This window comes from Hemitrygon akajei, chromosome 16, assembly GCF_048418815.1.
Source record: "Hemitrygon akajei chromosome 16, sHemAka1.3, whole genome shotgun sequence".
In the NCBI taxonomy this organism is placed as follows: Eukaryota; Metazoa; Chordata; class Chondrichthyes; order Myliobatiformes; family Dasyatidae; genus Hemitrygon; species Hemitrygon akajei.
The window spans coordinates 70250323-70264255 of NC_133139.1; the positions used below are offsets into that span (position 1 = coordinate 70250323).

General features: G+C 42.1%; 1 protein-coding gene across 1 annotated transcript in view; it reads right to left on the reverse strand.

Moving 5' to 3' along the window:
- The window catches only part of LOC140740161 (microtubule-associated serine/threonine-protein kinase 1-like), a 219902-nt gene that overhangs the window by 168633 nt on the left and 37336 nt on the right, over nt 1–13933 (reverse strand). Inside the window, exon 2 of the mRNA XM_073069135.1 lies at nt 11835–11866. Coding sequence (XP_072925236.1) covers nt 11835–11866 — 32 coding nt within the window. The remainder of the gene's footprint in view (nt 1–11834; nt 11867–13933) is intronic.

A 13933-nucleotide genomic window follows, 5' to 3' on the forward strand; every position in this document is an offset into this window, starting at 1 on the left:
CATGTTTTTTTTGTAAAGTTGAGAATCAGAGGGAGCTGAAAGAAGACAAAATGGGCATGGGGACCCAAAGTTCAGCTTCTCAGGCTCCAAATCAAGGACAGACAGAGAGGCAAAACTCCAGAGATGTGGAATCTAGAGAGAACAAGTTGTTGTGGTAGAGAAAAAGACAGATATTGAAGGCAGAGATGAAAGAGACACACACATAGGAATAGATATATATTTATAGATATCAGGAAAATATGAGTGAAGTAGAAATAGAAGTCAAAGAGATAACAATGAAAGAATAAAAAAATTAAAGATTGCTTTTAAAATGGTTATGTACAGAAAGCTGTCAGCTTTGAGCCCAGAGAGGGGCACCGTCACCATACTCCCTTGTGAACTATGTCCTCAGCTTTTCCCAGAGGTGTGGGATGGCACTCCTGCAGCTCAATCTGATGGTTAAATGGGGGGGGAGTGGTCACCACTGTCACTGACAACCAGATCTGCAGCTAATGAGCCTTACCCTTGACCCTCACAATCACTTGTCTGTGTCTTCTGGCTCCAATAGCCTTACATACATTTTGTTCAAGATGCACTAAGTGTTCTAACTTGCATCGTGGTGAAGTTGCCAGGCCGAAGTAGACAACAAGCCATAAAGTTACCTTGGTCATGGAGCACAGACACAAGACCTTCAGCCCACTGTCCATGCTGACAAAGAAGGAGCCATCTTCCTTAATCTCAATGTATCCTCTCCACATTCACATAAACTCAACCCTAAATTCACCTACAGGCTTGCAGTGGACAATTAACCTACCAACCTATGTGCCTTTGAAGTATGGGAGGAGACCAACATCAAAGTCAAAGTAAATTTCTTATCAAAGTAGGTGCAAGTCCGTAAGACATTGGTGCAGAATTAGGCCATGTGACCCATCAACTCTTCTCCACATTGAGTCACCATATACAACCTTGAAGTTCATTTTCTTGCAGGAATTTACAGGAAAATAAAGAAATACAACAGAATTTATTAACATCTATTCATAAGCAAAGACTGACCAATAACCAATGGGCAAAATAGGACAAATTATACAAATAACAAAAAAAACTAGATAATACAAGAACATGAAAGTGAATCTATAGGGTGTGGAGTCAGTTTAGCATTGAGATGAATGAAGTTATCCGCACTGGTTCAGTAGCCCAATGGTTTGAGGGTAATAACTGTTTCTAAACCTGGTGGTGTGGGATTTAAGGCTTCTGTACCTTCTGCTTGATGGTAGCAGTGAGAAGAGAGCATGGACTGGATGGTGGGGGTCCTTGATGATGGATGCTGCTTTCTTGTGGCAGCTCTCCTTGTAGACATGTTCAATGGTGGGGAAGGTTTTCCCTGTGATGGACTGCTGGGTGAATCCATGCAGTCACAGGGTGTACATGCAAACTCCACACAGTCAGATGTGGTAGAGTTGAGCAGACACTTGTTGAAAGAGGGAGGTTTCAAAACCCAAAGCAGGGAATTCCGGGGTTTTGGCACCTGAAGGCTGGGATGCAATGGTTTGGCAATGGGAGTTACGGATGGGGAGAGAAAGGTTGCAGAGAAGTCTGCGGACAGTAGAGGTGGAGGAGAGAACCCAATTCAGGAAGGGGGAAAACCGCAGAGGGATTCAAAAACAGGTCAGCTGTTATTGTCCCACCTAAAGCTATAGAGTTCTGTCAGACTGTGGGCTCATTTTGGTGCCTTGTGACCTCACCTCAATGAAAAATCAATTATAACTGGAATTTTTTTTAAAAACTGGGGTCCTACTGCAGGTCACAACCAGATATGATTTTCACTCCTGGTCTTCCATGGCTTATGTACAGTTATTCCAGATATGCACAGTGATATCCATGCACAAATGGTTAGCATAATGCTATTACAATGCCACTGACCCAAATTCAGTTCCCACCACCATCTGTAGGGAGTTCACACGCTCTCTCCACGACCACGTGGGTTTCCTCTGGGTGCTCCTGTGTCCTCCCCCAGACGTTCCGAAGATGTACAGGTTAGGGATAGTGAGTTGTGGACATGCTTCACTGTACAACATGTTTCTAAGTACATATGACAAATGAAGCTAATCTTTACAAGAGTGTAAAACAGGCCTGGGAGAATCCACCGACATGACCTTAGGTACAAGCTGACTCCTCCGCCCACCGTGAGTCACTCTTGCTTCTCATGACAACGTCAGAGCCTTTGTGCAAGATCACAGAACTGAGCTTCTTCCTCCTAGAGACCTCTCCCTGTGGTCCCATCCCAGACCCCTGGGTGTCAATTACTCCAAGAGTAATGCCACAGTTAAAGGCATCACGCCAGATAATCTGCTAGTTGCGAATGTCACTGCGTATGGAGGAGACAGTGTGAAATGATTGGACTGACAGCTGTAGGCAATGCAGGATGCAGTCAGGCATAGCACACGAGCTCCCCTGTAAAATTCAATCAGTGCTAACTAACAGACACCAGGTGTGCTCTTCTCTCTGTAATTTAATTCTGCCTTTCAGATTACAGCTACAAGCCACTGAGTGTGTCACCCGAACCAGTTAAACTACCAATCATGAGTATGCACCCCACATTCAAGATCCTTCATTAGATTCACTTCCAGATAACTACTATTAGTACAGAAAACACTCAAACCCTTTAATTTTATTCCTGCTGGTAACTCATTTTCAGATAGCTGTCAATTTGCATAAAGACCATGTACAAACCATCTGAGTTGCTCTTTAGACCCATGGATTAGAATGCTACATGCAAACTGGGTATCAATAACAGAATATTACACTGCAGCTATAGCACAGATATCAGTCAATCAGTCCAGGATCCAGAGTAGAATCTGCTCTACGTGAGTTTCCAATCTCCTCATACTCTCAAAGATGCTTTTCCAGTCTTTTAGTGACTCCAGCTGCAAATACACCCAGTGACCCCTTTATTAGGTATACCTGCTCGTTAATGCAAATATCTAATCAGCCAATCATCTGGCAGCAACTCAATGCATAAAAGCATGCAGACATGGTCAAGAGGTTCAGTTGTTCTTCAAACCAAGAATGGGGGGGGGGGGTAGAAGGAAATATGATCTAAGTGATTTTGACTGTAGAATGATTGTTGGTGCCAGACAGGGTGGTTTGACTATCTCAGAAACTGCTGATCTCCTGGGGATTTTCATGCAAAACAGTCTCTAGAGCTTACAGAGAATGGTACGAAAACAAAAGTTTCCAGTGATCAGCAGTTCTGTGGATGAAAACACCTTGTCACTGAGAAGTCAGAGGAGAATGGTCAGACTAGATCAAGTTGACAGGAAGGCAACAGTAGCTCAAATAACCACATATTTCAAAAGTGGTGTTCAGAAGAGCATCTCTGAACACACAAGACGTCGAACCTTGAAATGGATGGGCTACAGCAGCAGAAGACAACAAACAGACAGGCCATGGCCAGTTTATTAAGTCCAGCAGATATCCAATGAAATGGGAACTGAGTGCGGTATTGGGATTGTTATAACAAATTGTCTGTAATCTGACTTCAGTTTCCATCTCTTATACAACAAAAACTATCAGGCAAGTTCTCTCTTTTCCCATTATTGGACCATGTGCTTGCTTCATGGACCTCTTACGCTGACTTTCACAGAAATGTGTGCAGTTCGGGCCGCTCCATTACACAGAGAATGAGGAGGCTCTGGAGATGCTACAGACGAGGGGTCATGAGGATGCTGCCTGGACTAGAGAGCATCAGCTATAAGGAGATTTTGGACATACCTGGACTATTTTTATTTTCATTTTACTTACTTAGAGACACATCATAGCCCTTCGGCCCAACGAGTGTACAAGATGATGAGGGGCATTGATCGTGTGGATAGTCAGAGGCTTTTCCCCAGGGCTGAAATGGCTAACACGAGAGGGCACAGTTTTAAGGTGCTTGGAAGTAGGTACAAAGGAGATGTCAGGGGAGTTGTTTTACGCAGAGAGTGGTAAGTGCGTGGAATGGGCTGCCAGTGCTGGTGGTGGAGACGGAAATGATAGGGTCTTTTAAGATACTCCTGGAAAGGTACATGGAGCTTAGAAAAATAGAGGGCTATGGGTAAGCCTAGGTAGTTCTAAGGCAAGGACATGTTTGGCACAGCTTTGTGGGCCGAAGGGCCTGTATTGTGCTATAGGTTTTCTGTGTTTTTAAGCCCACACTGACCAATTATACATGTCTTTAGAATGTGGGGGGAAACTGGAGCACACAGTCACAGGGAGTCCATACAAACACCTTACAGACAGAGGTGGGAATTGAACCCAGGTCTCTGACACTCGTGGCACTACCGCTAATCACTACTGTGCTGCCTAGAGCTAAGAAGAAATCTGGTAGGAATACATAGAATTTTGTGGAACATAGATGAGGTAGATAGGCAGAATGTTTATGCCTGGGTGGAAATGTCAAATACTAGAGGGTAATTGTTATGTTTTTACACAGTGTGATAGGTTCCCAGAATGCACTGTCAGTGATGGTGGTGGAAGCAGACACAATTGTGGTATTTACAAGGCATTGAGACAGACACGTGGACATGGAGAGTTATGGATCAGGTAAAGGCAACAGTCCTGCTGAAGGGAAATGTCGACTGTACTTTTACTGCCTGGTCTGCCAAGTTCCTCCAGCATTTTGCTGGGCTTAATTTCATTCCGCATCATAGTCAGCAAGACATCATAGGCGGAAGGGCCTGTTCCTGTTCTGTACTGTTCCATATCTGTACAGATTAACTGAGGCATCGCTCATCTCTTTACATGGAAGTAGAAGATTCCATGGCACAGCCCCGAAGATGGAACAATTTATCTCAGACGCCCAGTTAAAAGGTATTCACTGTTGGACTAGAGCCTAAATTGTTCTTTTCTTTGTCGTTTAACTTTCTTTATACTTGCTTAGATGTTTGTATAATCACCTGTTCGCCTGTAAGTGATTGGTGAGTATTCATTATTTGTAGTACCTCTGTACCACAGTCTCTTTATCTGTAAATCTGAGCTGTGGTGTCCTTGTAGGGATTTTCTCTCTGGAGCAAAGGAGGATGAGAGGTGACTTGAATTGGGGTGTAAGAGTCATAGATTAAGTGGACAGCCAGGAACTTTTTCCCAGAGCGGAAACAGCTAGCGCGAGGGTCATGCTTTTAAGGTGATTGGAGAAAATGAGTATGCCACAGCTGTCACCAACTTTATTAAAACCTGTGTGGATAGTGTGTGCCTATGAGAACATGCCGTAAATACCCAAATCAAAAGCCGCGGGTGACCCAGAGGTTTGTAGTCAGCTGAGGGCTAGATCTGTGACCTAGTTCGGTACAAGAAAATCAGGTATGGCTTGTGGAGGGCAATTTCAGGAGCTAAGAAGCAACTCCGAGTGAGGGTGGAGGTGACATTGGATGCACGTCAACTCTGGCAGCGTTTGCAGGACATTACTTCCTACAAAGCAAAACCCAACAACAAAATTGGCAGTGATGCTTCAGTCCCCGATGAGCTCAATGCCTTTTATGCATGCTTTGAAAGGGAGAATAAAACCACAGCTATGAGGATCCCTGTAGCACCCAATGACCCTGTGATCTCTGTCTCGGAGGCCAACGTCGGGCTGTCTTTCAGGAGAGTGAAGCAGAACCCAATGGAGTACCTGATAAGGCACTGAAAACCTGTGCCAACCAACTGGCGGGAATCTTTAAAGACTTTTCAATCTCTCAGAAGTTCCCACCTGCTCCAAAAGGGCAACAATTATACCAGGGACAAAGAAGAGCAGGGTGAGCTGCCTTAACAGCTATCATCCAGTAGCACTCACATCTACAGTGAAGAAGTGCTTTGAGAGGTTAGTCATGGCTAGAATCAACTCCTACCTAGATTCAGCCCCTGCTCAGCAAGGACCTAGACCCATTGCAATTTGCCTAACACCACAAGTGCAGCAGTTAAAAGAAGTTTGGATAAGTACATGGATGGGAGGGATATGGATGGTTGTGGGAGGTCTATGTTGGATGTGATCTCACTGCTCTCCATGCAGCCTTGGATCACCTGGACAATGCCAGGATGCTGTTTATTGACTATAGATCATTGCCATCAATCCTACAGTCCTAATCAAAAAACAACAGTACCTGGGCCTCTGTACCTCCCTCTGCAAAAGGATACTTGACTTCTTAACCAGAAGACCAGAGTCTCTGTGGATTGGTAATAACATCTCCATCCCGCTGACAATCACCACTGGCACACCTCAGGGATGTGTGCTTAGCTCACTGCTCTATTTTTTCTGCGTCCATGACTGTGTGGCTGGACACAGCTTAAATGCCATCCATAAATTTGCTGATGATGCAGCCATTGTTGGGCAGAATCTCAGATATTGACAACAGGGCGTACAGGAGCAAGATATACCAGCTAGTCAAGTGATGTCATAGCAACAACCTTGCACTCAATGTCAGTAAGAGCTGATTGTGGACTTCAGGAAGGGTAAGATGAGGGAACACAAAGTAATCCTCATAGAGGGATTGGAAGTGAACAGAGTGAGCAATTTCAAGTTTCTGGGTTTTAATATCTCTGAGGATCTAGCCTGGTCGCAACATATTGATGCAGCTCTAAAGAAGGCAAGACAGCAGCTATATTTCATTAGGAGTTTGAGGAGATTTCAGGAACTGTTTATTCCCTCTGATTTCTGAATGGACATTGAACCTATAATCACTACTTCACTACTTTTTACTTTCTGTTTTTGCACAATCTATTTTATTTAACTATTTTATATATATATATATATATATATATATATATATAACTATAATTCTGTTTTTTTCTATATTATCATATATTGCTTTGTACTGCTGCCATAAGATTAACAATTTTCACAACATACAGCGGTGATATTAAACCCAATTCTGATTCTGAGAAGTACTGTACAGGGAGGGAGATTTTTTTCACAAGAGTGGTGACTACATGAATGCCCTGACAAGGGTGGTGGTAGAAGCAGACATGTTAGGAATACTTAAGAAACTCTTAAATGGCAACATGGAGGATAGAAAAATGGAGAGCTCTGAAGGAGGGAAGAGTTAGATCGATCTTAGAGTAGGTCCAAATGTCAGCACAACATTGTGGGCTGAAGGGCCTGTACTGTGTTGTAATGGTCTATGTTCTATGTAATAGCAGCATAAGTCAAGACACCTTCGTTGTCTCACAACCTGTTCTTATCAGAGAAGACTTCCCTATCTATAAATCTTGAACCAGTTTTCAGTATTAAGAAAGACCACAAGGCAGATTCTTTGATATAGAGTGAACTGGTTACAATTAACATTAGTTACCCTGCTGCTGTTGCTGTTACCTCTTTGTTCTGAACAGCTAATAAAATAACTGTATCCACACTTTGCATCTCACTCTTGACTTCTGAAGAAACATTTTTAGACAATATCATCTCTGTATGTAATATCAGCTTATCAGAGTCACCACACTGTTGGAATATGCTGTGCACAGAGTGGCTGCTATGTTTCACAGGAACATTAAAAACCTTAAGATTCAGCAACATGTGCCTTAAGCCTAGTTTGTCAGCCAATAACATTATGGCTTGTCTGAACTTGGCCTCAGTGTCAGTTTCCTGCCTGATCCCCACAATCCACAACTCCACTACAGTATCTGTTCCTTCTCTGGACTCATTGAGGACCTCCAGCACCCAGTGCATGCCCTTTTCCTCACTGTTACCATCAGGTAGGTACAGAAGTCTGAAGGCACACACTCAGCGATTCAGGAACAGCTTCTTCCCCTCTGCCATCCGATTCCTAAATGGATATTGAACCCATGAACACTACCTCACTTTTTATTTCATTTTTTTGCACGACTTTTAATCTATTCAATATATGTATACTTTAATTGATTTACTTATTTTTTATTTTTACTTTATTTTTTCTTCTTCTTCTATATTATGTATTGCATTGAACTGCTGCTGCTAAGTTAACAAATTTCACGACACATGCCGGTGATAATAAACCTGATTCTGATTATTCAAAGCTCTCCAGGTTCCTCTCTGAGGAATCACAACATTTTGGGAAGATATTCCTCCTTTGTTGCAGCCTGAAATGGTTAATCCCTTACCCTAAACTTGCTCTTGAGTTTGTGACTCCTCCATAGAGGGAAACAGCTCAAAGTACTTAACCTGTTAGAGCCTTTCAGAATTTCAAATGAGATTATCTCCTACCTTCCTAAACGCTAGAGGGTATAACAGCCAATTACAAGAATGACCAGATGTGGTTCATTAGCTGTAAGGATTTATAAAACATTCCACAATGTGGGAAACATGATCTAAACAGATGTTCCTTTGCATTTTGGTGCATACAATTAAATCTAACGAAGATGTAAGGTCTGGCCACCGTTAGTGTTAATGGAACATCATTCATGCCTGGTTTACCACCTAACAGGTAAAACAATACACAGATTGCTGGAGGAACTCCGTGTCAGGCAGCATCTGTGGAGGGAAACGGACAGTCTAGTTACATCCACAATGAAAGTTTCAACCTGAAGCATTAGGATTAGGGCTTGGGTTTGAGTCACATATTATACTGTACCTCCTCTACCTAATAAAGTGCTCTCTACATTCAATGTCTTCTGCTGCAGTAGCCCATCCACTTCAAGGTTCGACATGTTGTGCATTCACAGATGCTCTTCCACACCACTGTTGTAACTCATGGTTATTTGAGTTACTGTCACCTTCCTCTAAGATTGAACCAGTCTGGCCATTCTCCTCTGACCTCTATCATTAACAAGACGTTTTTGACCACAGTACTGCTGCTAACAGAGATTTTTCCTGTTTTTTGTCTGTTCTTTGCACTATTCTCTGTAAACTCCAGAGACTGTTGTATGTGGAAAACTCTAGGAGAGCAGCGGTTTCTGAGATACTCAAACCACCCCGTTAAGCACCAACAATTATTCCATTGTCAAAGTCGCTTAGACCATATTTCTTTCCCCGTTGTGAAGTTTGATCTGAACAACAACTGAACCTCTTGACAATGTCTGTATACTTTTATGCATTGAATTGATCGACATTACATATTTGCACTAATGAGGTGTGCGAGTGTACCTAATAAAGTGGCCACTGGGTTGGCATATATAGACTGGCAGCCCATGAATCACCCTAAGCATTCATTCTCTCCACCACTTGCACACCACTCCAACGGCATTTCCCAACCCTGAAGAACAAGGGTGGTCGACAGAAGACCACTATCACCTATCCAGCTTCATCATCACTAGGTTAAAACCCAAAGCCCTCATTCAAAAGTTCAGTGGGATTAGCTTCACCAGATGGACTGCAGTGGTTCAAGGCGGCCCATCCCCACCATCTCCTCCATGGTAGTGAAGAATGGACAACAAACAGAGTCACAGCACAGAAACGGGCATTTGGCCCATCTAGTCCATACCGAATTGTTATTCTGACTAGTCCCATTGAATTGCACCTGGACCACAGCCATCCATACCCTTCCCATCTGCGTACTTATCCAAACTTCTCTTAGTGTTGCAATTAAACCCGCATCCGTGACTTGTGCTGGAAACGTTTCCTCCACATTTGCAACAACCTCTAAGTGAAACAGTTCCCCCTTGGGTTCCCTTAAATATTTCACCTTTCTTCCTTAGCTTATGACCTCTTGGTCTAGTCTCACCCAACCTCAGATGAAAAAGCCTGTTTGCATTTACCCTATCCCTACCCCTCGTGATTTTGTATATCTCTATCAAATCTCACCTTCGTCTCATAAACTCCAGGAGAAAAACTCCTAACCTATTTAGTCTTTCCATAGAAACTCAGATCCTCACATCCCGATAATATCCTTGTAACTTTTCTGTTTACTCTTTCAATCTTATATTTATCTTTCCCGTAGGTGGGTGATCAGATCTATAAACAATACTCCAAATTTGGCCTCACCATGTCTTATACAACTTCAACCTGACTTCCCGACTCCTGTATTCAATACATATGAAGGCCGATGTTCCCAGAGCCCTCCTTATGTCCCTATTTACCTGTGAAGCCTCTTTCAAGGAATTACAGATGTTTATTTACAGTTCTCTTTGTTCTACCGCATTCCTCTGTGCCCTACTGTTCACTGTGTAAGCTCTACCCTAGATTGTGCAGCACCTCATTTTTGTCTGCATTAAATTCCATCTGCCTTGCTAGAGATTCCCTGATTCAAAAAAAAATGAATACATATTTTTAAAAGTTATGATCTCAGAGGCACTGTTTGAATGTGCTAGGAACAGATTTAACAGAAAGTTCACTTTGCACACTTATACTCGACCCCATCCAAATCCATGCATGCCATGGTTTGAAGCTCTCAAAATGGATTCCAAATCATGGCCTTAATCTTTCCAACCTTCACCCTAAATCTCTCAGTGTACTCTGCACAGCTCTGGCGATTGTCTGTCTCAATCTCCTATAAATCTACAACTCCCAGAGTACTCTGCACTGCTCTGGCGATTGTCTGTCTCAATCTCCTATAAATCTACAACTCCCAGAGTACTCTGCACTGCTCTGGCGATTGTCTGTCTCAATCTCCTATAAATCTACAACTCCCAGAGTACTCTGCACTGCTCTGGCGATTGTCTGTCTCAATCTCCTATAAATCTACAACTCCCAGAGTACTCTGCACTGCTCTGGCAATCGTCTGTCTCAATCTCCTATAAATCTACAACTCCCAGAGTACTCTGCACTGCTCTGGCGATTGTCTGTCTCAATCTCCTATAAATCTACAACTCCCAGAGTACTCTGCACTGCTCTCTCCTTTCCTCTTTTCCATTGCCCACAATTGCCAAACATGCCTTCAATTCAGCAGTCTCAGAAAGTCTCTTCCTGAATCTCTCTGCTCCAGTAAAATTTTCTGTAAAATCAACCTCTTTGCCGGAGCTTTTTATCATCCGTCCTAATTAGTCCCATTGCTCAGTTATGTCTCCGCAGTCACGTGATGTATTCTGTGAGGTAATATGATAAAATACGACAAGATATATCTCCATTAGTTCAGCCTGACCTACTGGGCAGGTCCCAGAGCTCTGCTATTAGCAGCACAGAACACAGGCAAAGGTAAAGTAATCATCTTGTAACTGCCCCAGTTAACCCATTTGACCCTGTGCACACCTATCACAGAGCCATCTCTCCTTCCGCCCTCTTTCTAACTAAACCATACTTTTTTTTTAAATCTCTCTTACAGTTCTGACAGAAGGTTTCTGGATTTTAATGCTAATTGCCTCTATCCACAGATACTGCCTGACCTGTTGAGTGCTACCAGCATTTCCTGATTTTATTTCAGATTTACAGCATCTGCAATTTTTATTTTAAAGGCTTTGGAACTGGAATTGGAAGCGGTGTATTATTGTCGTACGTACTGAGGTACAGCGCAAAGCTTGTCTTGCAAGAACACAAGAGATTATGAAAATACTGGAAATCTTGAGCAACACACACAAATGCTGGTGGAACTCAGCAGGTCAGGCAGCATCAAGGGAGAGGAACAAGCAGTCAATATTTTGGGCCACAGCCCTTCATCAGCAGTCCTGATGAAGGGTCTTGGCCTGAAACATCAGCTGACCAGCTGAGTTTCTCCAGCACTTTGTGTGTTTTGACTTGCATACTGTTGATATAGGTCATTCATTATACAGTGCATTGAGGTAGCACAAAGTAGAACAACAACAACAAAGAATAAAGTTAGTCAGCGACATACAAAGTGCAGAGCCAGCAAAACAATAAGACACAAGATCATAATGAGGTAAATTAAAAGGTGAAGTGTCCAATTTATCATATTAGGAACATTTTAACAGCTGTACTTCTTGACTACCACTCCATGCTTCCAACTGCGTCGTAGAAGGCCAGGAAATACTTCACTTACCTGCTTCCTTTCCGCGTTAGAGGCAGATCCTTCTGTAAATAAGGGGAAAAGGAAATAGGTTAATGTTCTCCACAGGCGTGCAAGAACAGTGCAATGATTTCTGAACAAGTTTGTAAAACTGGGAATTCCAGACATTGATTGACCCAATTTTCCTGATCCGTTGTCTTGCTAACATTACCTCTAACTGATGGTTGGAGCCATGGTCCTTCAGCCGCATGGGTCTATCTGTCCATCATTCCACTAAACCCATTTCATTCTGCCTGCTATGCCATCAACACCCCCAGATACCGCACTTACCTACACACTCGGGACAATTTACAGAGGCCCGTTCACCTATTTGTAGTGTATTTGATATTTCAATATTTGAGTAAACTTGTATATATATATATTGGTTGATGACTATTCTTGTTTGTAAAAATAATTAACTATGGGTTATATATAACAATATGTATATGTCAACAAAAACATTCAAAAACTTCTGTACCATGGAGAGCATTCTGACAGGCTGTATCACCATCGGTATGGGGGCGGAGGGGGGCACTACTGCACAGGACCGAAAGAAGCTGCAGAGGGTTGTAAATTTAGTTGGCTCCAACAGGACATCCTCAGGGAGCAGTGTCTGAGAAAGGCAGCATCCATTATTAAGGACCTCCAGCACCCAGGGCATGCCCTATTCTCACTGTTACCATCAGGGAGGAGGTACAGAAGCCTGAAGGCACAAAGTCAGCGATTCAGGAACAGCTTCGTCCCCTCTACCATTCGATTCCTAAATGGACATCGGATCCATGAACACTACTTCACTTTTTAAATATATATTATTTCTGTTTTTGCATGATTTTTAATCTATTCAATATACATATACTGTAATTAATTTACTTACTTATCTTTACTTTTTTTCTTCTGTATTATGTAATGCGTTGAACTGCTGCTTCTAATAAATTTCACGACACATGCCGATGATAATAAATGTGATTCTGATTCTAAAAATATGTTAATTGCATACATCGTCACACTACAATGTGATACGAGCAGCGCCTCGCTTAAAGTAAAGATGAAGATATGCTCATATTCCATTAAAATAATTTACTGTTTTGAAGTTACAAGACAGAACACTGGTAATGAGTTATTTTTAAAATGACCCTGAGGTGGCTTTCAATCTGTTAAAAACAGAGTAAGACTGAAACAAAAAACACTTTGAGGAATGGTAACAGTGCAGCACATGATCTTTAGAAGGAAAGACCCGGTCAAGTTGTTAAAAAAAGAGGCTGTAAATGGAAGAATTCAGGGTTCATAAAGAGAGAGTACCAGGTGATAATAATCATTTAAAAAATCAGAAATGACTGGCTACATTGGAAAGATCGATGAGTTTGATTGCACAACGGATAATTACTGGAACAGTATTTTGAAGCAAATGAAATAGCCAATGAGAAACAAGTACTAATTTTGCTCAGAGCAATGGGTTTAACTGCTCCAACCAAACCAACAGAAACATGCTTAGCTGATATTGTCAAAGTAATGCACAAACATTTAGAACCAAAGCCATTGTTAATTCCAGAATGCTTCAGGTTTCACAAGTGGAATCAAAAGGAAGGGGAATCCATTTCAGTGTACATGACTGAACTGGTGAGATTGTCTGAGCATTATCAGTTTGGTAATGAGCTTAATGATACGCTAAGAGATCATTTAATTTGTGAAATCTTAAAGAAAACATTCAACAATGGCTCCTGACTGAAGCACATCTTACATTCAAATGAGCCGTGGAAATCGCTGTTTCAATGGAAACCGCTGACAGAGACACAATTGAGTTGTAGCCAGGAATGAAAGTGAGCATGAACAAAATTACATCACCTAAACAGAAACCGGCCTGGCCGAACAAATTGCTTTACCATTATGGCAGGGGCTCACATACACCAAATTAATGCAGATTTAAAGGCCAAACTTGCCGAAAATGCAACAAAGTAGGAAACATACAAAGAGTATGTCAGGTAGACAAAAATAAATGGACTGCACAAAGAAAAAAAAAGCTACAAAATGCCAAGTTTCATTTTCAAAAAAAGTACCAAATGTGCATGTTGTTGATGAAAAATCTGATAATGATG